At 43.4% G+C, this 26,767-nt stretch overlaps 1 protein-coding gene across 3 annotated transcripts in view; it reads left to right on the top strand.

Annotated features, from left to right (window-relative positions):
- ZBTB1 (zinc finger and BTB domain containing 1) overlaps nucleotides 1-26,767 on the top strand; it is a 77,471-nt gene that overhangs the window by 42,068 nt on the left and 8,636 nt on the right. The window contains exons 4-7 of one of the 3 annotated variants that reach the window (XM_084522782.1): nucleotides 12,478-12,517; nucleotides 13,807-14,003; nucleotides 14,090-14,278; nucleotides 15,581-16,835. In XM_084522782.1, the coding sequence (XP_084378908.1) occupies nucleotides 12,478-12,517; nucleotides 13,807-14,003; nucleotides 14,090-14,278; nucleotides 15,581-15,824 (670 nt within the window). In that variant the 3' untranslated portion in view covers nucleotides 15,825-16,835. Of the gene's footprint in view, nucleotides 1-845; nucleotides 868-12,477; nucleotides 12,518-13,806; nucleotides 14,004-14,089; nucleotides 14,279-15,580; nucleotides 16,836-26,767 lie in introns of those variants that run through there. The other 2 variants (XR_014694087.1, XM_084522785.1) reach the window with 2 other exon arrangements.

The raw sequence follows: 26,767 nt of genomic DNA, 5'->3' as shown, positions 1-26,767 counted from the left end.
CAAAGTGAGATTGAGCAAGAAGCTGAGACTCGTGGTGCTGTCTGTCTGAATGACACCAGGCAAAAGTTCACAGAAAGCCTGCTTTCACCTGGTTTGAGTTTGAGTTTTAGGCAGAAGGATTTCAGCAATAAGAAGGATTTTACTTTAAAGGTGACCAGCAAAAACCAGTTAAGAGTTTGCAAGTCTCTTTTGTTAATTAAGAAAGGGCTAATTAATCTCTATTTATTTTTATTTTTTAGAGGATTTTTGGTTTTGTATAATTTTTTTTGAAAGTATGGATACTGTAAAATCCTGTTATTGGTGGTTGTCTTCAGTGTCTCCTGCCGGGTCTATCTGGTGTTGACTTAAAGTTCTCAGGACATCAGTAAAGTGCATAACTTTTTTTTTTTTTTTTTTTTTAATTAAAACAAGGATTTCCTTTCTCCTGGTGCTTAGTCACCATAATTACACAAACGTTATCAAAACCAAATAAAAGTGATACGTTGTATAATGCAGGGCTCCTTTCAATTTCTCAGTCTTTATTGATTCACTGGCATCCAAAAAACTGATGTTCCTTAGCAAACTTTCAAGTATTTATTAATAACCTGAAAGACATAAAACAGGATGGATTTTTGTGTGAATGTGTGTGTATGTGTGTGCATGTTTTATCTTATGCTGGCAACCTCTAATCTGAGAGAACTTCTGTTTAACTGAGTCACAAATAACAACTAGGTGAAAAGCAGTTTTAAGGAAGGTACATAATGGGCAATATGCACAGTGCTCGTGTTCTAAATATTTTGTTGAGCTGCGCCGAGAACAAGAGCTTTGTGTTTCAGACATGTAACCTGCGTGCTGTTTTCTTGCAGACAATAAAACTAACTTCAGGCGTGTGGTACTGGAAAGATGATACTAATACACTTGAATTTGCAAGGTAAAAGAATTCTGTTTGATTTCAGATTGTGCAGTTTTAAAGCCTTGATTCAGCTGTTCCAAGTAAGGCAAAATCAGTCTAACATAGCTTTGGCTGAAAAGCATTGACAAACTCCATGACAAATATGTATTTGTATATATATATATAGATAGATATATATATCTATATCTATATATAGATATAGATATATATCGAGACTGGAGCTCTTAAATGTTACTCTGTGGCATTTATCCCCTCATGTTAATGGAGAAAAACAGAAATATGCATTTGTTCTGTACTGGTCTCAAGATGAATCCACTTCAGAGGGACTGCTAAAAGTGTGTGGCAAGTCCTGCCCTGTGCCAGAAAGCCATGCAAAGCAGCAGCAGTGCTGAAACCGAGGGCCAAATGGCATCTACAGGTGGAGGTCCACTGAGTCTGTGGACTGAAGCTCTCTGCATTACGTTCAGCCCCACATGGCAGTGAGCACTGTAGGACTGCAAACCTTTTGGGAAACCACAGCTGTTCAGGGGAGAAAGCTCATGTACCTGCACTTTGAGTTGGTGTGGCAGCTGTGGATTCAGACTTCATCTGGCCTGAAAAATTTCCATACATTTAACCACTGGGGAGAAACAATATCCTCTGCTGCCCTCTTCCCAGATGCAGGGCAGGCAGTGCACAGTGCAGCGCGGCGTGGCGTGGTGCAGCTGGGTCAGTCGCCCGCTCCCTGCTGCTGCCTCCCTGCCCTGCTGGCATTTTCCAAGCCTTCGTCATGGCAGAGCTGGGCTGCTCACCTCTTCCCTGACCACACAGCTGTTGTGGGTGCCTTTCATGGTCTGAGTCTCAGCAGCATCAGCCAGCTTCCCTCATAGGCTTGGGGATGCTGCTGACTCTACCCGGTGCTCTCTGGGATGGGAATGAGTTTCCCAGCCACGTCTGCTGCCTCTGCCCTTGGTGAACCCAAAGTCCCTATTCATTGGCATTGTCAGGACAAGAGCAGGAGGGTGAAGCCACTTGAGACATGGGTGACTTGAAGGGTTTACATGACGCAGTGCTTATGATGGCAGGAGACAGAGCAGGAGGACCTTTCCTTACTTTTGGCTTCTCTCTTCTTGAAAGCAATGTCTCATGCGGACCTCAGCACGACCCAGATGTTTTCTTAGTGTCAGTTAGAGGATGAAATATATATTCCTCTTTATCATGGCATGTTGACCTTTTTGCACTGCTGCTAAAAATGTAAATTCATGCCACTGCATGCACACACTCTCTATTTCAGCTCCAGTCCAGCATCTCAGGAAAACCTTAAGGAAGGAAAAAATACTTGCTTTCGGGAAATATGTGTCAAGACATTAAAGAGGTATGTCAAACCGACTGACACAGCTCAAGAAGGAACAAGATTATTTGGGTGGGAATATTTTCATCCATTGTCTGAGGATCATGTCTGAACAAAACACGTGAAGCAGGGAGCCACCTGTCATTTCAATAGGGTGGATGAGTGGTCTGAACACAAAAACAGGGCCAGACATGCCTGGTGTTGAATGCTAGCTCAGGCGCTAGCCTGCTGTGAGTTTGGTAAAGTCATTCTGCATCTTTGTTGCTGTTTCCAGATCGCTCAGAAAGAGGTAATAATTCTCATCTGCTCTGAAGAGTATTGTGAGGTAATTAATTCATCTTTGTAAGGCACTTCAAAGATTAAAGTATTATTATTATTATTAATTTTATAAATTCACAACACGGTGTAGCTGACTTTCATCCATTACTTAAAACCTCTTTGATCTAAATAATATAGTCGCAATTTATTATATTAGCAACTAAAAAGGCAACTTCAGAAGCAAGCTTGGAGGTGAAATGTCCTATTTCTCCTAACATTCCCAGCCTGTTTTGTGGTTATAATAGCTGAAAGTTAGCTCAGGCTATCTGCCAAGCACATTTCACTGCCTGGCCCTTTGAAATTGTGTGCAATGAGGAAAGTGCATACCAGGTAGATAATGTGACTGTTCTGTGACTGGAATTAACAGTGTCCTTAAATGCTATGTATTGGTCAACTACTAGCATCTTCCAAGATGAAGGCAGCGCAAAGCTCCCTGAAAAAAAGCTGGATGACAAAGAGGAAAAAATCCATAAGCTGTCAAAGTGGGTACAACATGAATATGTGACGTTGGATGATGTCAAATGTGAGTAAATGTTGGTATCTTGTATCAGCAAGGCATTGCCCACAGAAATCAGAAAACTATTTCTACTAATAGCTAGCGATTTTTTGGAGGATATACTATTTTCTCCTCTGTGTTTTCAGATGTTGCTTTACTTTTGAAAGAAGAAGAAAAAAAGTCAGAGCGCATGCTACCTTCTTCAGCAGTTATGGGGTATGTTATGTACAAATTGTTTCGAGAATTATGTGTGTGTGTTGGGTGGTGGAGAGACTATGGTGTATGAGAAGAGGAGTATGAAATATCAGAGGCTTAGAAGAGGGGTTTAGTGTGAAATAACACCACATGCATTTTAACCTTGGCATTCAGAGAAATAATCCCACTGCTTGTTTAGAAGCCCTCCACTCTGTTAGCTAAAGGGAGCCAGGAACTTGGGCCTAAATGTCCAAAGGTTGTTATTCATCTTACCCTAAGTTAAATTCCATGTTTGCCAGAGCATCCACAACACTGCATGCACCATGAGTACCTAACACAACTGAGCATCTGGGCTGTCTTCTTGTGCAGCTGCTGTTCTGCTCAGAGCTGCAGAGCTCATTAATTGCTGCCTCTGCTTATCTGTGTTACTCCTCTACATGCTAAAGGAAGGAGGCAGCCGGCAGAGCATCACATCTCAGAGGCGTTTCCCTGAGATCGCCAGGGCCATGCAGTGGCTGCATTGCCTTTGATTTAGAATTGCATCTGTAGACTTTGTTGGGCCTTAGTCATACTGTCCTTGGATAAGAGGAGAGGTGTCCCAGTTGTCCCAGTTTTCCTGTCTTACTCTGAATGCAAATGCTGCTTTTTCAGCATGTTCAGTGCAGAAAATGTGCTTGCAGGAAGTCTGATGATACCCAATTCAATCCACTGTTCAGCATGTTTCTTGAACACTGCTAGTATTTCTCTAATAGCCTCCAAAATCTCACTGTAGAGTGAAGTGCTTACTATGAATGGGTCTCAGCCCCACAGATATTCAATATAATGCAGGCCCTTGAGCAGAGACTTTGTTCTTTGTTATAATGGTCTGGTGGTGTCTAGATCTGCAGACCTACAGGCTTCCCAGTGACATTTCTACCTTTCATTTAGGAATAAGAAACTAGATGAGTTCCTCATGGCCCTGCTTTTCTACTTATCTTTTTACCTGGAAAAAATTGCCCTGGAAAAAGAAACCACATCCTTGATTTCGTGAGTACAAAACATTTGAGTTGTAAGTACCAGAGCTTGCCTGACTTTAAGTGTGTAAATATCCAGACTTTGCCCTGGGTATTTATCTCCTCAAGATAATACTGCAGTCTGAATAAATCATTACTACTACCCAAATGTTAAATCGGTGTGGGTGCCCTGACCCAAATAGCCATCCCCTATTGCCATTTCCCAATAACAGCGTTAGCATCCCATCATTTCTGCTTGCAATATGGAGCACCTCCGAATCACAGCTGAGTGTGCTGGGCGTTTAGTTGTGCTGTGGGTCACATTGCTCCAAGATTCCATTTCTAAATACTTGGCAAGACAGGTTCAGATGACTCTTCAGTGCTAGAAACATGTTACAGCATGAGAAATTTATGCTAGGAAAGCAGTTTCCAAGCAAGGGTGTGTGACCACACTTGCTACCTTGCAAAGTGGAAGTGGGGATGCCAGAGGAACAGTTTAGGAGCTGCTGTGTTAGAGAGTTTTATGCCTTGGGAGAAAGTGTTACTGAGTTACAAACCATGGTTATAAGAAACCTTAATGATTTTCTGGACTCTTTAATAGTCTCTGAGAATTGATTGACCATTTTATTAAAACACCTGATAATTACTTTCTTCACAATTCATGAAGCCTTGATATACATACACAGGGGTTGAGTTCTCTGTATTGAAGAAAAGACTTCTGGAGAATTGTTGGCCTTAAGGAAATGATTTCTTTCATGTCTGTAGATTGACAGGTTCTCATTGTGCAAGGAATATTTCATAAATAAAGGAAACCATCAACATATTTTTGAACATAAAAGTCCTAGATACAGCTGTGGTGATTTGGGCTGAAATTTGCAGAATGATCCCCTTGTTCTTGGCTGGTAAAGGACAAGGAGGACTCTGCACTGGCCATGGCATCTCAGCATGATTCATATCATCAGCTGGTGTGGCAAATACAAAAACAGACTGAAACAAAGAAGAGGATTCGGACCTATTGCCATACAGATTTATGTTTCCTGGGTCAAGAGGGCTCTGATTAGTAACTACCAGCTATAAACACTGGTTAAACTCTGCCAGAAGAGATATTTTGCTGCATTATGGCATGCAGTGCTCCCAGAGTGACTGCTGCCTTTTGGTGGGAAACATATACCATCTCTGAGCTTCCCAAAGAAAAATTCTGTAGCACTGTTTTATTTAGATTTACTGCCTCCCCTGAAGGGAAGTGGCTTGCTTGCCAGGATTAGCTGCATGCAATGTAACATCAGAGAAGCTTAAAAAGAGATGTTTACCATGCAGAAGGAGGAAGTCAGGATATTGATCTTCCAAAGTATAAATACAAGGAAGGATAATTAAATGAAAAAAGGCAATTTGCGATCTTACTTAATGTTAAAAATTTCCCTTAATTGTTCTTGCATCTTAGCTGACATGGAGTAACGAGAAGATATTAATCATTGTGTGAAGAGCTTTCTGACATTGCGTCTTCATTCTCTGTTCAAGTGTCGTCCCCCCCTATCCTTGTCCCCCCCCCCCCCCCCCCCCCATTTCCTCTGTTATCCACCTTGTCTGATTCTGAATTTGGCATATGTTTATTTCAAATCAAAGGTAGCAAGGACTGCGCTTTTTTTTTTTTTTTTTTTTTTTTTCCTTCTGTGGACTAAAGTTCTGGAATAGTCTTCTACTAGAAAGTAATGGGGGCTGGGGAGAAAACTACTCTTTTTTTTTTTTTTTTTTTTTTTCTGAAGGTGGAGCTCTGTGAGCTTGTGAGAGGGATTTTTTAACCACATAATAAAATCATAATGACAGAAAATGACGCTTGTGATAAGAATCCTTGGGTATGTGATATGTTGATGTATTTGAGAGGATGTGAAAGAAGATTGCATAGCCATTTGTTTTCCTGTACTTATCCCACTTAAATCCCATGCTCAGGGCTGTTGCTAGTTATTTCTTCAGGAAGAAACCTCCCTCCCCTTCCTCCTAGATGTAATTTAATTTCAGAGGCTTTTTCGCTTTCCTGTGTAGTACTGGCTACGTGCCACAGGTAGAGACAGACTGCAGGCAAGACAAGCTGGTACCATTTCATGTGTCTGGTTAGTGACACCTATAATTTGCTCAGAGTTAAGCTGACAGACAGATTGCTTGGAGACTGGGCTTGGTGACCTGCCTAGTCCTTCAGCAGCCTGATGTTCCTGTATGGTGGACACATCCAATGACCGTGCAGTCCTTGAGCTGCTCTTCTTGCAGACCCTGTGTGCTAATGCAGTAATGCAGAAACAACAGCACAGTTCATTCCTGTTCATACTTGGTGTTTCTGGAATTCCTGCCATTTGGGCTGCATGTGAGAGATGCCCAACTCATCTGTTGTGAATTCTTTGTCCACTGTGCTTGATGGGCTGAATAACTCAATTGTCTTGAACCTAGGCAGTGTAGAAGTACTCATGTCTCAAGACGTCTCAAGAAAACATCTAAGACCATCTTTGCTTATGAAATCATTGCTTCTGTGCATTAAACTTTCTTATGTCAGAAGGAGTTCCTATAAGAGAAAGTCATCACAAATCTGGACATCTTTGGCTTTTTGCAACCTTATCTTCTCTTGATGCTATTCAGATTCTGCATACATCCAAGATTTGTGTTTTCCTGGCTTCTTCTAGATTCAGAAAGATCTTGTAGACAACTTCTGAAGCAACAAACCAGTTTTCCAAAGCAGTGGGCATGAAGCATTGCCCCACTGGAGACAGCCTGGGAGTATTCATCTCTGAAATATGTGACTCTAAGAACAAAAATTAAGCAGTAGTGAATGAGACATGAATGGAACATGGGCTATTATTTCTGTCCTGCATTTTCTTCCCCCCCTTAGTTTCTATCTGTTTCTGCTTCCAACCCTTTCATGTCTTTTGAGGAAAATTTGCTGAATTTTATTAGCAATTATCCTTGAGAAGCCCAGAGTAATTGTCCTAATTATTAAAGGTGGGTCATGCAGGAAGCTTTAGAGCTGGAGGCCATCAGGGATGGGACAGATAAAAACAACCCTCCCGAGCGTGAAAGGAGGCTGCTAACTTTTAGGCCTGTAGCGCTCCCAGGCCCTGGGAGACAGTCGGGTGGATTACAGGGGAAGCAGAGGAAATAGAAAGCTCTTTGGTTTGGCATTTCCTTAGCGTTTGATCTGAAGTGGTTTAAAATACAGGCTTGCGGTGTCAGCCGTTCCTGTTTAGAGGCCACCCCAAAAGCGCTTCGTGTGCCTTTTTGAAGAGAAGTAAGTACCGTCTCCGAACGAGCCAGACCCACTGCTTCAGGCTGCCCAATGACAGAGTCTGTGCCTGGAGAGATCTAAATGCACCTCCAGGGCTTTCGTGTAGGCTGCAAAAAGGGTTCATAAGCTATGTAGGATCAAAGACGGCAACCTGAGAGGCTGTGGGCACAGAGCTTACAAGTTCTGTAGGGCAAGGGAGACTGTCTGGGCCCAAGCCCCAGGCCTGGAAGCTTCTGAACTCAGCCCTGCTGTAGAGGGGTCTTCAGATAGTGAAGTCATAGGGTGTGTTGGTTTATGTGCCTGAAAACCATCCATCTATTCTCTACATTTATTTATTTATTTATTTATTTTAACAGGACCATGATTTTTCTGGAGAGTAAAGAAATGGACGATGTCTTGGCGAAGTTAGCAGTAGCCAGGATTCACCTTGCCAAGGTCTACAGTAACTTTATCCTCGAAAGAGGCCTGGCACAGCAGAGCCACTCGCCTAGTGGAAAGTAAGCCAAGAAAAGCTCTTCCTTCTGGGGACCCTTGCTGTGTCAAGGGCCACGGCAGCCCAAGGCCAAGGCCCCTTTTGGGTGACACAAGTGAAAGCCCGAGGTAACACGTCTCATGAGACGAAGAGTCACAGGGACAAAGGGACCAAGAGTCAGAGAAGTGTCCCGATCTCCCAGCTGCTCTAGCTGGTAACTGGCTCCAGAAGTGTTTCTGGTGAGCTGTTGCCAACTGGTTCGGCCACAGCAAGTTGCAGCAGAGTTCTGAATACCAGCCTGGGAAGCTCTAGGCCTGGCATGCGGAAGGCTTGTTAGATACACACAGCAGGAAACTTTGATGGGCTCAGTGTGAAATCCAGCAGTGCAAAAAGCAATGCCAGCTATGGATCTCACCTGTGCCATTTTGACTCATTAAACCTTAAAAGCAAATGGTTATGTGCCTGCTGTTTGCTATTGATCCTTGCATAAATTTCTTCCTATGCCAATTCTGAAATAGCCTAAGACTACTTGCAGGTGGAAGGGATTGTGGTTGTGAAGGGACTAGAGACAAGAAAAGGTTGTGCTTAGGAACTGTGGGCATTGGGAGTGTAGGACTCCTACCTCTGAGCAGGGAACATGGTGCATGGCTTTTTCAGAGTGGTGGAGACCAGTACCTCCGTAGATGCCATGGGCCCAGCTAAGGACTAAGAGGAACAAAAAGCTGTAGTGGGAATTTAAAAAGAAACTGAAGGAGGTATGAATGAATGGGAAGGTATTTTAAAAGGCAGAGAAACTAGGGGAATTATGAGGCTTGGAGACAAGTATGCATGTTTCCTTTTTTGGGGCAGTAGCCAGTCACTAGGATTTTCTCAGAGCAGTTTCAGGCACATTTTTTCAAAGTCCATTGGTGTGAAACTCTGCTGCCAGTTCTCCAGAGGAGTCACAATCCTTCTCCTGTCTTCCTGCAACACAGCTTCTGGCAGCCTCACTCCTCTTTGGGGCTGGAGGAACCTGGGTATCCTCCTAACCAAGAGAAGGTAACCTATGAAACAGTGAAAGCAAAGGGGAGCTGGAGACTGCTGTCCCCACAGGGCTTTCATTTTGGTGTGCCCCCATGCCACAGGGCACTGAACCCTGAAAATTAACTGCACATTCTCACAGCATCCTGGCATGTTGGCATTTCAGGGGGCAGATCTGGGAGCAGAGTTGTGTGCCACATGCCTGCTTCCAGTTTTCTGCTAAGGCATCCAGTTAACCTTCTTGCTGGTTGGACAGGGAGGGCTGTGACAGCATTTCATTGTTTCTGTTGGGTGGCCCTAATGTCAGCACTTATGAGACTCAGTTTGAGGAACTTACTGCAAAAAGCAACTTGAATCCAAGGACTGGATGCAGCTGGATAAAGCAGCCTGTGCTGCGTACAGAGCTAGTTAGCTCTGCTGCCTCTCCACTCACTCGCATTGTCTGGTGGATGGGAATGTGCAGGATTGTGGCAAGGAAGAGGTCTAGTGGCAAAAAGAACAGCAGCTTGGGAGCAAGAGCAGAGAGCTGAAACAGGAAACCGTGTTCTTTAATATTTCCATCACAGTGGGGGTTAGAGGCTGGCAGTGGGTTGGGACGCTGGTGTCTAGGCTGTAAAAAACACAAAGGCTAGAAAAGGGCTGTGTCCTAAAGCATTCATGAGGTAAGGTGCTGTATGAAGAGAGACCTGACTGGGTTACTCATAGCAGGGTGGTGGTAGCTGACTACAGCTGACTTCAGAGTTAGGCTAATGCTGAGCATGTTACAATGTATGGCACTTCCCATAGCATTCGGCAATTACATAAATATAATCTCTACCAGGCTGACTCAGTTTAGCCTTAAATGTTATCTGGAGCCTCCCAGACCATTATATGAACTGCCAAATATGAGAGCTAAGGGACAGAACTGATTAACACTCTTAATTGTAAAAGATGATTAGGAATTTTTTAAGCATACATTCTTTTGGGTGGAAAAGGTCCTTTGTCAAAATGGAAACTGGGGCTAGGGCTACCTTTGATGATTATTTATGTATTTATTTTACTTGGAAAATGTTTAGATTAAAAAACTGAGAAATTATCATTAATATAAAACTCATTCAGTTTTACTATGTTTTCTTATAACCCAACCATGTTTTCATGCTGGTATTGAAGCTTTTGCTTTTCCTTGTAATTCACCATAGCAACATCTTAATTAAATCTTATACTATGTTGAGAAACTGATCTTCCAAGTGACCCTTCCAGATCTTCCAAATGTGTATGTGTTCATATAAAATTATTGATTTTTCATGTGAAGTCTTTCTCTGAAAGTCTCCCGTCTTAAAAAGGGAAGCTTAGATGGAGAACATCTTCATCTTAACAATTTACATGATTTGTAAAATGCAGCATTAAAATCCTATCTTGATACCATCCCAGACTGGAATTTGAGAGAGTTCCTCCAGACCTGTTATTTGTGTATGTTAGCATTAGTCCTTTTGTGCCTCCAACGCTGAGGAAGGAATAGGTGTGTCTGGCTTTCTCCTTTTAAGTTGATGGAGGTTGTGCAACCTTTTTGTGGTGCCAGTTTCCTTATGGGTATTTGTCATAATGGGAAAAATACAGAGTGTTCCCAAAGCTGCAAGCATCGATGGCACAAATAGTTGAGTCGGCCCTTACTGATCCTTGATGCTAGCTTGATCCATGAGCAATTGGAGTCACAGCCGTGGTCAAAGGAGCTGTTAAAATGGCACAAGAAACATTGCCCTGTGTGCCCCTACACAGAACAGTAATTCTTGTAGATGTCTGAAGCCATGATCTTACATCCAAACCCCATGCCTACAGCACCGTCTGCCCTTTGCACTGTCCTCTTCCACACATTAATTCATCCTGTCACCCTGACAGCTCTAAGAGGTCACTGTTGTTATATTTCTGGAAATCATGATGCTCTTTGCTCACTCATTCACATATTTCTTACAAGTCCTGTCCTGAATCTTGTTGCAAGTTTGATGTTTTCCTAACCCTTTCTGTATTTTCCTAGGTAATGAGCAACTGTGCTGTAGACATGGGAGGTGCCTCTTGCTTCAGCATTTATTTTAGGAAACTTTACTTCAAGCAGGTCTCTTAGCTTAATACCTTACTTGAAGGAAGTAAAGCACCGGGGAAAAGAAGGGTGGAGACCCCTAGCATTATTTAACTCTAATTATTGCTGTTAATTTCTGTTGCTGGCCTCCACATTGGTTTCTCTGCTAAATCGGGAAGTGGTTCTAAAATAATGCATGAGCTATCTAATGTTAAAGGTGAAGCAGGGTTTTACATTAAGGTTTTAAAAGCTGGGTTCACATTAGGTTCCTCTGCTCTGATATTCTGAAAGACAGAACATTGCGATTTTCCAGAATTCATAAGGAATTAAAAGCATTGAAGTTATCTGGGAGATCTGCTTGGGCAGATGGCTGTGCCACGCTTGAAGAGTCAAACTTCTTTTCTCTTGTACAATATGTGGGTTTGGGATCTCAGCTGGTGTCATGAAGGGTATGATTAGTGAGAGCTCGGCAGGGAGATACACAGTCCTCCTGATCAAAATACCTATAAATGAAGATCAGAAGATATTAAATAGAGCTACGGGGCTGCAGTGATGTTTCTGAGGTGATGGCAGCTGGGTGTACCCTAAGTGTGTGGAACAGTTGATGCTATCAGGAAGGTTAGGGACATTTCAGGAGTTGGTGAGTTGACAGAGATGGAGTTTATCATGCATCTGGCAGGACTGTGGAGATCCAAAGGCTGGTAGAGAAAACTTGCTTTCCCTTCCACAAGGGTGAGCCGTGCCAGCTCCCAGAGAACCAAGTGGCTGCTGGGATGTGTGCATCACCCTCCACTCTAATGTGCTTCCATGAAGGACAGTCATCTGGCTTTGCATGAGAATCCCCAGGCTCAAGTGGGTGGTGAGAGCATCTCTCTGGCGTCCACTGCGCAAATTGCTGCTTCTTTAACAAAGGCCCTTTGTCGTTTTCGTACATGTTTTACATTTCTTCTTGGAGATGCATTTGGCATCTCCTTCCTGACTTTCAAGTATATTGTCTCAGCATTGGCCTGGCTTTGTGCCCTTGGTAACTGTGCTCATTGCTCTTGCAGTGATGTCAGGGAGAGTTTTCTATTCATTTCAGTGGGAACTGGGTTAGATCAGAGCTGACCACTTTTAAGAGGCCCAAGCAGAGAGATCAGTTTTGATAGCATAGTAGGGGTGCCTCCCCTGCTCATCACATCCAGCTTTGTTCTATTGGATTTAATTAACTGAGCCATACAATATTTTGCCTTTTCTCCTTCTGAGGCAGCGCAGAATTCTTGTCTTTCTCTTAGACAGTAGGTCTCTGCATGCTAGTAATGAGGATTTACCAGCAACAACTTTATTGCCCTGGTGAAATGCCAGCTTGGCAGCAGCCCCGTGAGTCATATTCAAAGCTCTGTACAAAGAACTGAAAGGATGACTGCTGCTATTAATTTTGTGCTCTTGTTCACTGCTTTAGGAGAACAACATCATTACAGAAAGATTGGAACTTCTTTGAGGTAAGAAAGACACAAAGATAAATGGAGATTTTGACTGAGTGTCAGCACAGACCATGTCCCCCTCTCGCACATTCAGGTACTTCAGACAGCCTGCTCCTTTCCTTTTGGTTCTCCCACTGGTTTACTTGCAGGGCAGAGTAGTACCTACAGTAAACTTTTACTTCTTGAGCCTAGATTATAATGTCTCTGTAAAATACCAACTTTTTGCCCTTCAGCCCAAGCCTCTTCCCCCTTGGAGCCCTGAGCCAGGGAATTTCAGTCCCTCTGTGGCTCAGAGCCCAGCCAGTTCCCATCACAGCCTGGGGTCCCTCTGGGATGTCTGGTCTATAGCTTTCTTCTCATCATTGGCCTCACAATTTCATCTCTATAGGTAAGAAATTTCACAGTCTTCTTTCAGTTCCATTGTGCTTGGCAACATTTTTAGATGCCAATAAACTTTTCTGGCCTGCTACATACAGCTCAATGAGCAATTTATGAGCCTCACTATGTAGCAGGGCTTTGGAAAATTAATACAAAACAGCTAGGCCCAAATTATACTCTGTAGTTCACAAACTGGGGAGCCTTTCCTTGAAGGAGAGGAACTGGATTCAATTCCAAGGATACACAGTAGTCCCAGTGAGACCACCTTTTCAGGAACCTTAGTAGAGACTCAATCTACTGGGGGTTGATTCAACTTGGGCCAGGGATCACAAATGTTAAAATGGACTGAAAAACTGGATCTTCTTTTCAACCAGCAAGCAGAGATGTGGAAGTAAGAGGCACTGAGTTCATATTTGGTAGCAATATCTTCTGTGATCACAATGCTGTCATTTTGGGTGGGAATCATCTTGTCTAACTCCAGCTGCCCAAACAATAGCTGTCCTGTCAGCCTAAGCCCTTAGGCTTCGTTGACAGTCGATGCAGACAAAGCGGGTGAATTGTTGCCTTTTGAGACAGATGTGTGCGATAAGAACCCCCACAGAATGACTCATCCCACTAGTCTCTTTCCATTAATTATTGAAGGAAACTGGATGGTAATCCCAGGTTCACTCCTTAGTTCCTAGCATCAAAACTAAGCCACATTGGTTAGCTGAGCAAGACAAAATCTGTCTGAGCTAACTGTGTTTATAGCCTCATTTGTCTGCAAACCTTTAAAAAAATCTGCTTTCAAATCTTCAGTGATATTTGGTGAAGTTTGATGCCAGACTGGTTGCTGACTTTTTAATGGAGTCACGCCAACCTGCACTGTGGGATGCAGTGAGATTCTGAACCTTCTCCCAGTGAAAATGAGATCTGTGTTTTCAATTTAGGGCTTCTACAACTTCTGCAGCTATGTGGCTTGGCTTGTGTTCAGACGGAAGCACTTCCAAGTGATTCGGGAAGAAATCGGCAGGCTTCTTTGCTCCGACATGTTCAATCCCACCCTAAAAGACAGGAGAAATGTTTTCTTGCAGGAAGCAGGCAAGAGGGCTGCTGATGCAGATGCAGTGAGATTGCCATGGCAGAGGTACAGTTTGACATACCGATGAGCCCTTCGATAATGTGCCCTGTCCGAATAGACTGAGATAACAGCTGCATTTGTTTTCTTTCAAGACAAGCCCATGCTAAGCATCCACCCATAAACAGCATGGTCCACCAGCGCTCGCCCATGCTCAGCATGCTGCTGCCCTTGCCAAAGGAGAGAGCTCATTACCTCGCCCAGAACCACTACTGTCGGGGCAGGGACCCGTGCCCCTGCTCGTGTGACAACCTGCCGGACTTCTCAGAGCTGTTTGCTACCAAGTGAGGGGCTATTTCTCTGCATAAATAGATCTGGTAGTGCTGGTAGGAAGGATGTCTGGCAGCTAGCTCTTCCTCACCAGGAGAGGGGCTGTTGGATGTGGGCCTTGCGTAGGCAGTAGTTAGAGAGGAAGAGGAGTGTAAGGCAGGCGTGAGTGAGCCTGAAACTTGCAGATGAAGAACTCTTGGCTAACTATAAGCAATGCAGCTACTGCCCATCATACTGTTCTGTTAAAACTGGAAAGTTTTTTTGGGAAAGCAAATATGCATTGAGATAAATTTGAACAAAAAACAAATTCAAACTTGTCAAAATCAAAATGGGATGTTTATTTTTTTCCTCTCATGATTCATTACAGTTTCTTATTTCTTCAGCATTCTGATCTGACATGACCAATGTATTCTATTCTGAAAATTTTATTTTTTTTTGTTACTATATTGCACTTAAAAAAAATAATTTAAATTGTAATACAGATAGAACCTTTTCTTCCAATTCAAAACAAACACAACATTTTTCAAGCCTGCATATGCCATGAAAGAGATATTCAATTTTGCATCTGCCTATGGTTAACAGCAGTATCACTACAATTGTTTTTATGTAATAAGTGATGCAAACATAGAATCATAGAATCGTAGAATATCCTGAGTTGGAAGGGACCCATAGGGATCATCAAGTCCAATTCAGTGTTGCTCTGCTGAAGTGTATATAAGGCTCCCTGTAAGACTTTTCTATGTAAGTCATCTTCTTCTGCCTGGAAATTATAATTTGAGAATTGCCTTAGTTTTTCTGGATCTACCAGAATTCTGGCAATCTAATGAACACTATAGCACTCTACATGCAAAATTGTCAGACCTATCCACAACACACGACCAGCAAGTCCAGTATTTCCTCAGAGAGTGAAATTTGCTACAAATGCACATATAATTGTTTTGTGCATGCTTTGGAAGTTGGGTGCCCCCTAAGCATCTTGGTGTTATAACTTAATCACAGCAATTCATGCGCAATACAGCCAACCTTTCCAGGAAGGGCCAAGTTTCACTTGGACATACGCAATTCATGTTGTGTGCATGCACGTTCGAGACAGAAACATGACATGGTATGCAAGGTGCTGAGTGTCTAAGTGTGGTTATTTGTTCTTCCCTGGAGGAAGCAGACAATCACAGCATAGTGTGCGTTATTCACAGTCCAGCTAAAGGAGGCAACGTTCCTTGCTGGTTTACCTTGGAAATACTACAAGCTGTTCCCCCTTTCTCCTATTTTCCTCTGCTTCATTGTGTCAAGCCTATTAACACCATGTTTTCTAACAGGGTGGGCATCATTGGAGCTCACTGTAGTGAGTTAAATTCCTGTATGCTCACGTCTGACGAGGCGATGGAGGAGGACGAACAAGAACAAGAAGAAGGAGAAGAAAAAGAAAAAGAAGAAGGACAAGAACAAGAACAAGAACAAGAAAAAGAACAAGAACAAGAAGAAGGACAAGAACGAGAACAAGGAAGACAAAGGAGTTGTTCCTCTGTCCTGACAAATGGCCTGAATCTGCCACCTCTGTGAAGCTCCCAAAACAGGCTTAGTAGTGAGAGTGCTGTATTGTCAAGAGCAATGGCAGAAGATGATTGTAATCAGAGCATCTAGCAGAAGTGGTATCTTCTTTCATTCAGTGGCATAATTTCATATTGCTAAGTAAATAATTTTGAAATTGCAGATTAAAAAGCCAAAATCATTTGTCAGAAGTGGGGTAGTTTTGCACACAAGGATCTGTACTGGGTGACTGAAGAACTGGACTGTAATTCCTGGTTCTGTCACTTACTATTCCTCTTTCATCTTAGTGCTTTTGTTGCACTATTTCTGAGAAGACTATTTTACTGACTTATTTTGGAAAGTGCTTTGACACCTGCAGATGAATATGATTATTGATTTTAACGTCAACCCTCTTTTTCTATAGGGTTAGTAAAGCAATGAGGGGACAGAACTTACTATAGTTTAAAAGTTCCTGAAACTGTACTTTTAAAGGAAGTTACTCTTTAATATATTGTCTTTAATATATTGTTTAATCCTTTTTTGATTTCCATCATCTCTCATTTTGTTCTTAGCCTAATTTATGATTCATTGTGAAAAGAGTATAGCAAAGAGGAAAGCTGTTTTTTAAAATATCTACCAACTTTCATTTAATCTTTTAAATAATATATATATATTATTTTTATCATGGACTTTACATGATGGGAAAAGCAAATCTTAGAAGTTCAAAATCAAAGTATGCAGCTGGGTTGTCAATATCTTGAAACATAATGCATTCATGATAAGAAATCATGTATCACTTTACCTACAAGACTAAATATCTGTACTAATCCTTATCATCAGGAGGAAAATTTAGGATGAAATCCTGGCCTTTGCATAGTCAATAAGAATCAATGAAAAAATAATGGATGATTAAAAAGTGAAAGAAAAGCTGAGAGGTAATATTTTCAGCATTTTTAGAAGTTTGCTGCATCAGTGATGGTTTGGAAGTTTTTCAGTGAAATATATTTCTGCTAGATAAAAATAACAACACAATTTTCCCTTGCAGTGTGTGGTTCAGTCTTTAAAAGGATAAAGGTTTGCACTGAAATTATTGTGAGGAACTTCTGCAGTTACCAATAGTCCAGGGACTAGGTCACTTACATGAGATGTTCTTGCACCACCTTATTGAGACAGACATTTGAACTGCAGATTCACAGCTATTATTTAGTCTCTTCACTTAGGCTGGCACATGTTATTTTAACACCTAAGTGGCATTGTGGCCTAGGCTGGTTTTCCATGTGTCAGGTGAGTCCTTTTATCATGGGATGAGCTGTGGCCTGCATCTTGTACAAAGCAAAAATAATAAAAAAAAACTCTTAGAAATTTTGTGGGGCAGAAAACACATTATCTCCTGAGGGAAAAATACATAAAAATATTAATTTAAAACTGTGTGTGATACTGCTATGTCTTCTTCACATACGTGATGCGGAGTGGTGCACTCTTTGTTTAAAACTAACATTTCTAGGTTATATGCTTGCATTCATTTTGGGCAGGCAGATTAGTGCTCATATGGTCTGAAAAATGGTGGGAAGACTGAGATGGTGCTTTAGTTGCAGGTTTCCTGAGAGCTCAGTTGGGCCAAAGCATGTGCAGCTGTTTTTCCAGGCTGCAGGAGTGACTCCTGGCTGGACATGCAAGAGGCATTTGTGGTATCAGTGCCCTGCAGCAACAGTTTCTCCACTGAATGATGTAGCAAGATGTTGGCCAATACCTGGAGCTAAGGGACACTACATCACAGCTTCCTTCTCATGGTTTTGGGAGAAACCTTTTGGTTTCTGCATTAGGGGACCTCTACAAGGCTGGGCGATGTTTTTTCTCTCTAAGTGTGGCACTGTCCCCTCTCTGAGCTGTGGATTGACATCCCAGGATGCTAATCCTTTCAAAAGCATCTTGCTTTGCCATGTCCACACAGACAGGTATAGTACAGGGCCTTAGAAAAGAGTATGAGGGAAAAGTATTCTTTGCCACCTTGATTCTGCAGGGCAGTGCAGTCTGTGGTGCTTGCTAATAACTGGGATCCATGAACAAGCCCCTGCAGTGCCTGGGGCAGAGATCTCATGGAGTTACACACTTGGCTTGTGGTGGGCCTGGGGCAGCCACAGGAAGACAGGAGAAGACCGAAGGGTGGAGCAGACACTCACGTAGGCAGCAGAGCTCCTGGATGCGAATGAGCTTTTTGTGCAGTGTCACCTACCTGCAAGGTCTGTGTCACTGCAGGGAGGAGGAAGCACTGGGCAGCTACCAGTGGTGATCAAAAGCAGCTGATGAGCTACTCAGACTGAGAGATGATGCTCAACATGATATGCTTGTCCCTCTCCAGGTTCCAGGTAGGCTCCTCACAGTCTCCTTAAGGGGAATGGCCCCACTGGGGTACTTCCTCACCATGAAATGGAGAGCAACAAGTGACTGGCTGCTCTTGCAAGCTCTTTTCCATGGACAAACAGCAGCTCAGTTACTTCTGTCTGCACCTGTAACATGCCATCAGGCTCACTCAGGGTAAAATCTGATGGCCCTGGTCTAGTTTGAAGACACTGTGATAGTAAGGCAAGCCCTCAGCCATGGCTTTGGGCCTATGCTTCCTGTGGTAATCTAACAACATCCTTGAACTTTCCAGAAAGGATTGAGAAATACCTTGAAGTTCAGATCCTTTAGTCAGCAGAGCACTTTCCAGGGCTGCCTTCACGGTGTTGAGTGTCTGCTGCTTCTGAAGCGATGTACAGCCAACACGGACAAGCCATGCTTGTTTCAGCATGTAAGCAAGACCTGGCAGCCTTTCACACATGACAGTGAGTCATCCTTCCAGCAGGAGAGACTGAGTCAGAAAGGGCACTTGACAAGCTTATTTATCAGTCTCCTGTTATTTGGCCCTGGAGAATTTTACTCTGGGAAACCCACCCTTGTTAATGAGAGGCAGAGCTCAGAAGTGTATCATACCGGCTTTTATTTCCATAGGCTTTGCATGCAGTTTCATATTAGGAAATCACAGCAGGTTGGCCATTTCCATGATTTTTTCCTTTTAAAGGGATTCTGAACATGCCAGTGATATCGGAATAACTTGCCCAAGCTAGGGTTACTGTGAAGAGTACAAACTCGAATGCCTTGGAGTGATGAAAAGAGCCTGGGGGATCTGTGCAACAGCATTTATCGAGTCCCCATTTACTTTCTTCTCTTAGGCCTGATTAGAGCCTTAATTGAGTGCTGCTAGCATGGCCTAGTGTCTTGACTGGCTTTTGATTATGGCTCTGCCACTCATAGGCTCCATAGAGGGTGTGTCAGGCTTTCCAGTGTAAGTGTCTATTTTCAGAAGTTATATTGCTCTGTTGTAGAAATTCATGCCAAGCAGCAAGTTGGCAGGAAATGTCGCAACTTAGAGATGGAAAAAGAGACAGAGAAAAAAAATCTGCCTGATGGTTAATTAAGGAAACTCTGCCTTTGTTGGTTTCAGACTTTGGGCCTGAGACAGCGATGGCAGTGCAGCAAGGGGAGCCATCAGGACACGGGATGACCATTACGTGCAGTTGGGTGTCTTGAGGTATGGAAAGAAGCAAAGTAGCTCAGGTCCATTCTATTTGCATTGCAGAGGGGTTTGGAGCAGTAGCCTATGAAGGCAGCACTCACACAGCAGCAAGGCTACGGGGCTCAGCAAGCTCTCTGTGAGCATGGCAGGGCCTGAAGCTCTTGTAGTTTCCTTGTCTGTGGACCCTCTGGTTCAGTCCTGTTTGTCTTGTCCTGTTAAGGACAGCATCTGTTACACAGGGAACAGTCAATCTGAGCCTTCCCATTTTCCTGTGCAAGAAAGACATGCCAAAAGCAGCACTTCGTCAGCAAATAACAGGTTCTGGCCATTTATGCTTGGATTCACACAAACATTTTAGCAGTGTTATGCCCCAATGAAATCAGAAGACTAGCATTCATATGCCTTTGGAAATGTGGCTTTTTGTTGCTGGGTGCTGCAGTGGTGAAAGATGCCAACATGCTTCCTGATCCTCTGCCTTGGGCAGGTGGGGAATATTTGTCAGCCTTCTTTTCCCTCTCAGCTAGACAAAACAGTCCATGAATCCTTGACAGAACCCTAAAGAGGCTTCTCATTGCTCCTGTTTGCTCATCTTCCCTGCCCTCTCAAGGCCAAACTGCACATACCAACCAGGCAAGGAGAACCAATGGCAGCTCCTTGGTATGGACAGCTGACACCATCACCTCAGGTGCTCCTCGCCAGCATGATGCTTGTGATGCCTTCTTACCTCCAGGTGTGCTGGGGGAAAGAGAACAGCAGTCAGACTGGAAACTGAACCAGGCAGTGATTTGCAGTAGGAAGAGAAGTTGTCCATCTGGATTTTGTTTAGAAAGGCTTCCTAATGGTGGTGGTGGTGGTATGTGTTCCTGCACTGGATAGGACTAAAGCCTGCATCCTGTAGACAAACTGCACTGGAAGCACCATGTACCAGCTACAGTTCTTGTGGCTCAAACTACAGTATAAATGTTTGCAGTGAGATTTTTTACAGCTTGCAGTAAAAATAAAACAAACTGCAATTCACAGAATGTGAAGATATTCTTACTCTAGCTCTTCTTCCATGTGAGAAAGGTTGAAAGAACAGGCTGTAAATATGCTGTCATCTGTTGCAGCCTTTCTGTTTGGAAGAGATGTGATAATATGAATGCAGTCTATTCCTTGGTGTGTTCTGTGTTATTTACAGAAGGATAAACACAGAGTCTTTTTTCCCTCTCTTTGAATGCAGTAGAAACAAACACAAATGAATAGTTTCTGTACACACATTCCCAAGACTGCTGGCCCTGACAAGGTCTGACCTCAAGAGAGTCCCTCTCTACATTGCTCCTTATTTTTCCCTCTTCTGTACCAAGCTAACCTAAGCACGTCAGCCATGACCACGTCTGGGCAAACACAGCAGTTCCTGAGTTTTCCAAGTCCTGCTGTGGAAACTAGATCTCTGGGAGAGGGCTTCCACTGATCAACCGTCCTTACAATATAATAAGAGCATGGTTATTCCTTCTGCTGAACCTGGAAGGGTGTGCATGATGTGTTTCTGACAGTAATGGGATGTGTGGGGATTGTGGATTAAAGACTTGCCCAAAGGCTGCTATTAACATTTTTCAGTGTAATAATCAAGAGACAGAGGAGGAACATCTAATTTACGTGTTCACAGCAGGTCACCTTAAGACAGTGCCCAGATCTCTGTATTGATTGGATTGGGAGACAGAGTAGGGCAGGCCTGGATAGGCAGGGAATTGACCCACCCATTGCTCCTTTGTGCTTAGAAGCTATAAGAGCTCTCACACCTGAAGGGCTGTGATACGTGCTTTTAGGAAGGAGGCAGGTGAGATGTGTGGGACTGTTGTGCTCTGCACAGACAGGAGCAGCTCAGATGCATGAAGTTCTGTTATGGACTGGTGTGATGGGCTGGTCAGAAGTTTATGGGACAGGATCAGAGCAAAAGCCAACGCAGGTAACTTTGTGGTAGGCATCTACTGCAGATCACAGAGTCAAGAAGAAAGATGAAAGCTCTTTAGACATGTGGAAGAATGTCACAGTTTCAAGCCGTGTTTTTTATGGGAGATATCAACCAATGTGACATCTGCTGGACAGGAAGCAGTAGCGCACAGGTAATTTAGGTTTCTGGAGTAGGTCAGGGACAATTTCCTGATATAAGTGCTGGACAGGCTGAGTAGAAAGGTGTTCTGATGGATTCACTACTCAAAAGCAAGGAAGAAATGGTAGGGGTTGTGATGGTCAGTGGTAGCCATGGAGAGACCAAGAGGTGGCAGAATTTAAGATCCTGTGAAAGGGGAGAGAGGTGAGTAGCAGAACAATGACCCTGAGATTCAGGAGACCAGACTGGCTTGTTGAGGGAACTGATAAGCAACATCCCTTGGCATATTGCTGTGAAGAGTAAAAGGATATGGAGTGTTAGTCTGTCTTCAAAGGCTGCCTCCTCAAACCCCAGGTATGGCCCATACTGATTCACAGGATGCTAAGCAGGTAGTGCATGAGACCAGCGTGGGTGCACAGAACTACCAACTGAGAAAAAAAAAAAAAAACACACAAATATAATAATAATAATAAATAAAACAGAAAACAAACAAACAAACAAAAAAGAAAAAAAAAAAAAAAAGAAATGAAATGTGTAAGAGCTGGAAACAAAGACAGTCATTCAAGGAGCAGTATAGAACTACCCAGGTATGTAAGAACAGGATTAAGAAGGCCAAGGCCTGGCTACGGTTGAAAGCAGTACAAATATGAAGAGGTTTCTACAGGCATGTTAGTAGTGAAAGGAAGACCAAGAAAATGTGGGTCCACTGCTGAATGGGGCAGGTGATCTAGTGATGAAGGACACAGAAAAGTCTGAGGTTCTCAGTATTTTCTCTGTCTTTACTGGTAGAGTCTGCTCCCATTATCTATGTCTTGTGGCAGAGTTTGGAACAGAAAGATACTACCCACAGTGGAAGATGATCATGCTGGGGTGACATAGATAAACTTGACATACACAAATCCATGGGACTGGATGGGAGGCGGTTTAGATAGACATAAGGAAGACAGTTCTTTATAGTGGGGGCTGTCAGGCACTGGAGCAAGCTGACCAGAAAGTGTATACAATTTCTAATCTTGGAAGAACTCAGAGCTCAGCTAGATGAGGCCTGCAGAAACCCACCCTTTCATTGAGCGGAAGATTGCAGCAGAGTCCCCCAGAAGCCATTTCCAACCTATTTTTTTATATGATTCCAGTAGGTGTCTGGAATATAAACATAAACTGAAGAGTCCCTGGAAATAAGTTTCACCCTTAAAATGTGCAGCACTCAACGCAGCGTGGCCTAAATGCCACCCAGCCCTGAGTGGGCCCACAGAACATGGACATACAGAGGAAAGGGCAGTAATGGTGGTACAGTGAGTGCAGTTGACCTCTTGCCATGAGGATTTGTAGGGCTTACACAGCGCTCTCTGCTGCTCCATTCTAACCTCTCACCCTTTAGGTGTGCTCCAGAACTTCTGTCCTAAACCTCCCAGTGCTCAAGGTATTGGTGTCACACACTCTGAAATCTTCGTAAGTCCCTAACAGATCTCTCTCCAAGAGCCTTGGGAAGGCCGAGACCTCACTGAAACAGTGCTGACATGAGTTTGAGCAACTGCGGCAGCTGAGAGCTGATGTGTTCTTGTTTCACCGAGCTGGCAGGGGTTACAATAGCAGTACAGAGTGCAGTGCAGGACTTGCCAGGGTGTTAGTCACCAGCAGACAAGCTATCTGAGATCCCTGGGCAAACACTCAGTTGCTAGGGCGGGCTGGCACCTGTGCCACTGCATCTTCACAACTCTTGGTTCTTAACCCGGCAGCTATGGTCAGACATCCAGCACACAGACCCCAAGAAGGGCCTGGTTTTCTTGTTAGGCTTTTACCTTGTCCCTGAGCAGCTTCTGACCCTTCAGAACATCCTTCAGATGTTGTTGCACAGCTGCTGGTTCAGCAGGTTCACACCCACAGGAAGGCTACCATAAGTGTTTCAGGTTTAATGTAGGTTAATTTAGCTTTAATCAGTGTTTTGGACATGTTGCCATTCTTTATTTCAACACTATTTCAGAAGGGCTGCCTTTTAGGCTATTTAATTCTCTGTAGACTTCTGTTTGGAAGCATGAGCAGTTTTTCCAGGCCTGTAGCAGGAGACTGTATCTCTACAAGTGAGACACTCCGTCCCCTGCTGCCTGACCAAGCGGAGCCATGGATGTCCTTGAGCAAAACTCAGAGAGTTCCTGAAGCCTCTCTGAGGATGATGAAAGCCTGGGGAGTAAAGCCCCAAAAACAACTGAACCTAACTTTGTAGTAAGGATTGCACTTTAAACAGGAGTAAGTTGTGTGTGCCTACTAGTAATTAAATGGACGTTTTATATCATTTCTTTGATCAGTCCCTCTTCTTGAAGTTGTGTCTGAATTATTGGCTGATGAAAGTCCAAATGGTGGTCCTGCATACAATCTTTCAGCAGAAGTTGTGTGAATGTGGAAAAGGGAGAAACCTTGCTGAGAGCATATCTGCATGAAAGTGATAGGCTTTGGTGCAATTCTAAGGGTTCATTTCCAAACGGGGCCTGATTCCTGTGCTAATTTGCACTTGACATGACTACAACCATATTCCTTTTTAGTTTTAAAACCTTCTCTCCCCAGTCAGAAACACCTGCCTGTTGTGACACAGGTGCCACTCTAGAGAGGACATTCTCTTCAAGGAAGGGACAACTGATGTACAACAGCAAGCAGAAGGTTGGGAGCAAAGCAGGGAAGCCAGGTAAAAATCCATGAATCAAGGTTCAATATCAAGACTCATTTATTGCCTAAATGGTTTTGCTTGTAATACAGTAAGCATTACAGGCTAAGAATTGTCTCTGGATATTTTTTTAGCAAAGATTACTGAAAGATTCCTTTCAGAGTAAATAACACTGTACCCAGTAGAGCTGAGTTATTAGGTGAGAACGAACATCTAGACTTGGTGTGAATTTTGGATTTCTCCATAATGTTCTAATTTAAAACAGAGGGAAAAAAAAAAAAAAAAAAAAAAAGAAAGAAAACAACAACAACAACAACAACAACAAAAAACAAACAGGAAGCAGTGGAACAGTAACTTCATTGTGACCATTATTAATACAAAACCATGGCGGTACCTTTGAAATGAGTTCTAGATGCAAGTCTGTGTTGTCAGTTACACTGAAGATTAGAAACATGTCTGTGTATTATATTTTGTCAGAATATTCTTCCATGGTTTCACATTCTCATCCAAGGTACCACCCAAACCAAGCCTGTCCCTGACGGACTAATATCAATGGAGTCACATGTCAGGATTGTGACTCTTTCAGTACTCATTAGTCCAGGATTAAATTGGTATTGAATTGGCCTGGTCTGCAGAACTAACCCCTGGCTCTCGTTCAGTGCACACACTGCAACAAAACACAAGCATTTAGGACCTGTCGCATCCTTCTCTCCCCCCGCTTTCTCAAGCACCACGGACTTGTTAACCCAAACTGCTGAGGTACATTCAGACCAAATACGCACCTCACCTTAGGCCAAATATTTCTGCTTTGCTTCTGCTTTGCTGAGATCACACTTTTATATGTTTTAGTTCATTTGCACCAAATGTAAACCTCATTTGGAGGCATGGAACAAGCACCTGGGGTGGCTGGAACTCCCAGAAGAGGACCTGGGAGTGGGAGATGCTGGTGAGACCCCATGGCTTTTGAAGTCACGCATGCTTTCTGCCTTTCGGAGAAAGACAAGGACCCTGGCTGGTGACAGCAGGTACTCGCCAGAGGTACTTTCAGTGCACACCATGGGGTTATTTCGGTCTCACAAAATCCACTACCTATGCTATTTATCCTTGAGAGTCTTTTACTAGCAGTGTGTCTATTTATACTCGCACAACTATAGCACCCTCCGTAATGCCCGTAATTCTCAATGCAATGGTATTTGTCACGGTGAGCAAAAAGCAGAAGCTGTCCCCCCTCAGTGGCAGGCTGTCTGGTGATGTTGGCAGTGTGTCACACAACTTGGTGACTCGTGGCTTGTTCCTACCTGGAAAAGAAACAGAAAGAGGCGGACAGAATCATAGGGCAAGCGGCAGAGGCATTCCCATAAAGGCTTAGTGGTTGTGCCAGGACAATTATATTTGCTTTACAAGGAATCCGGTAGGTTTAGAGGAAACTTGGAGATCTGTGAATGCCAAGAGCTTCTCATCCTTACAAGGAAAAGCTGTTAGCACTCTGCTTTGTGTTGTTACTTCCTGAGGTATCCCATCCTTATCAAATTCTTCAGTTCCCTCAATTCACTCTTCAGTGACAGCATTTTAGCTTGATAAAAGGGGAAATAATTGCACCCAACAAGCTGTCATTTTACTCTGTTCATGGAAGAGATGATAGAGGGAGGGAGCAGATACAACATTAGTTCATTAGTTAACAGTTACATCAAAGAAATTAGCTAGTCTTCTGGCTGACGTCTGAAAAAAAAAAGTAAGATTAATTTGTTTGATCAGAGCACTTAAAAAAATGTAAAATCCTATTTGATAATATTATGCAATAACCAAGGCACACAGAGCATCTGGACCTTCATGTTCTGCTGGTAAGTGTGTCTGCCTGTTCAGAGGCACACAAATTTCCTGGCACTGGCATGAGCTTTTTGAGGATTAAGCCTTGGTTCCCCCAGCTGACATTCTCCGTAAAGGTCAGTTAGCCTTTCCCGTGTCCCCTGTCAAACTCACTGACACTGAGCCCCTTTCCTTTGCTAAAGATGATCCAAGCCTTGGAATATGCTCTTGACTAATGAGCTATTTTTGTTTCTGAACCAGCTGTTTCACTGGAGCAAGTCAATGTAGCTCTGATTTGAAGTAAAAGGAGCCAACTTTGGCTTTGATGCCCTTAGCTGCTTCGCCAGTGTATCTGTTTCAGCAAAGCCTCCTAGCAGACACACAGCTCGTATCCACCAGAGTGCTTCGAGGAGTAGGTCCCATTCCGGCTCCCTGTAAGAAGGGATGTAGAGCAGCAGAGGCAGAGCGCATCAATATCTCCTTCATGTGAAGTCTCTCAAATGCTTCCCTTCTCTCCCTGCCTTCTGTGCCAGCCTCAGTGTCATGCTGTCCCCTGAGACCTTGCTTGGTAAATCCTGTGTCCTCCTCCCAGGCAGATCTTTCCTCCCTGCCATGCTAATGCTCCTGACAGCTCTGCAGCAGTCTCTGTCCCACCAGCTCACCACCATGACATCTGCATGGATGAGGCCTCTCCTTCAGTCCCCAAGCTGGTCAAACCCATGTTCTGCTTGTGTCTTGGATCAGGTCACATTCATCTTTGATTCTTCCACTTTATCCTTGCTCTCCTTTGTGGTCAAAGAAATCTCTTTCTTGGTGTATGTCTCTATGTAATAATCTAGGAGAGCCAAACAAATTATAAGGGGTTTTGA

The sequence above is a fragment of the Aythya ferina genome (genome assembly GCF_964211825.1).
Source record: "Aythya ferina genome assembly, chromosome: 5".
Lineage (NCBI taxonomy): Eukaryota > Metazoa > Chordata > Aves > Anseriformes > Anatidae > Aythya > Aythya ferina.
The sequence above is the reverse complement of the archived record's forward strand: the minus strand, read 5'-3'. Positions and strand labels throughout refer to the sequence as shown.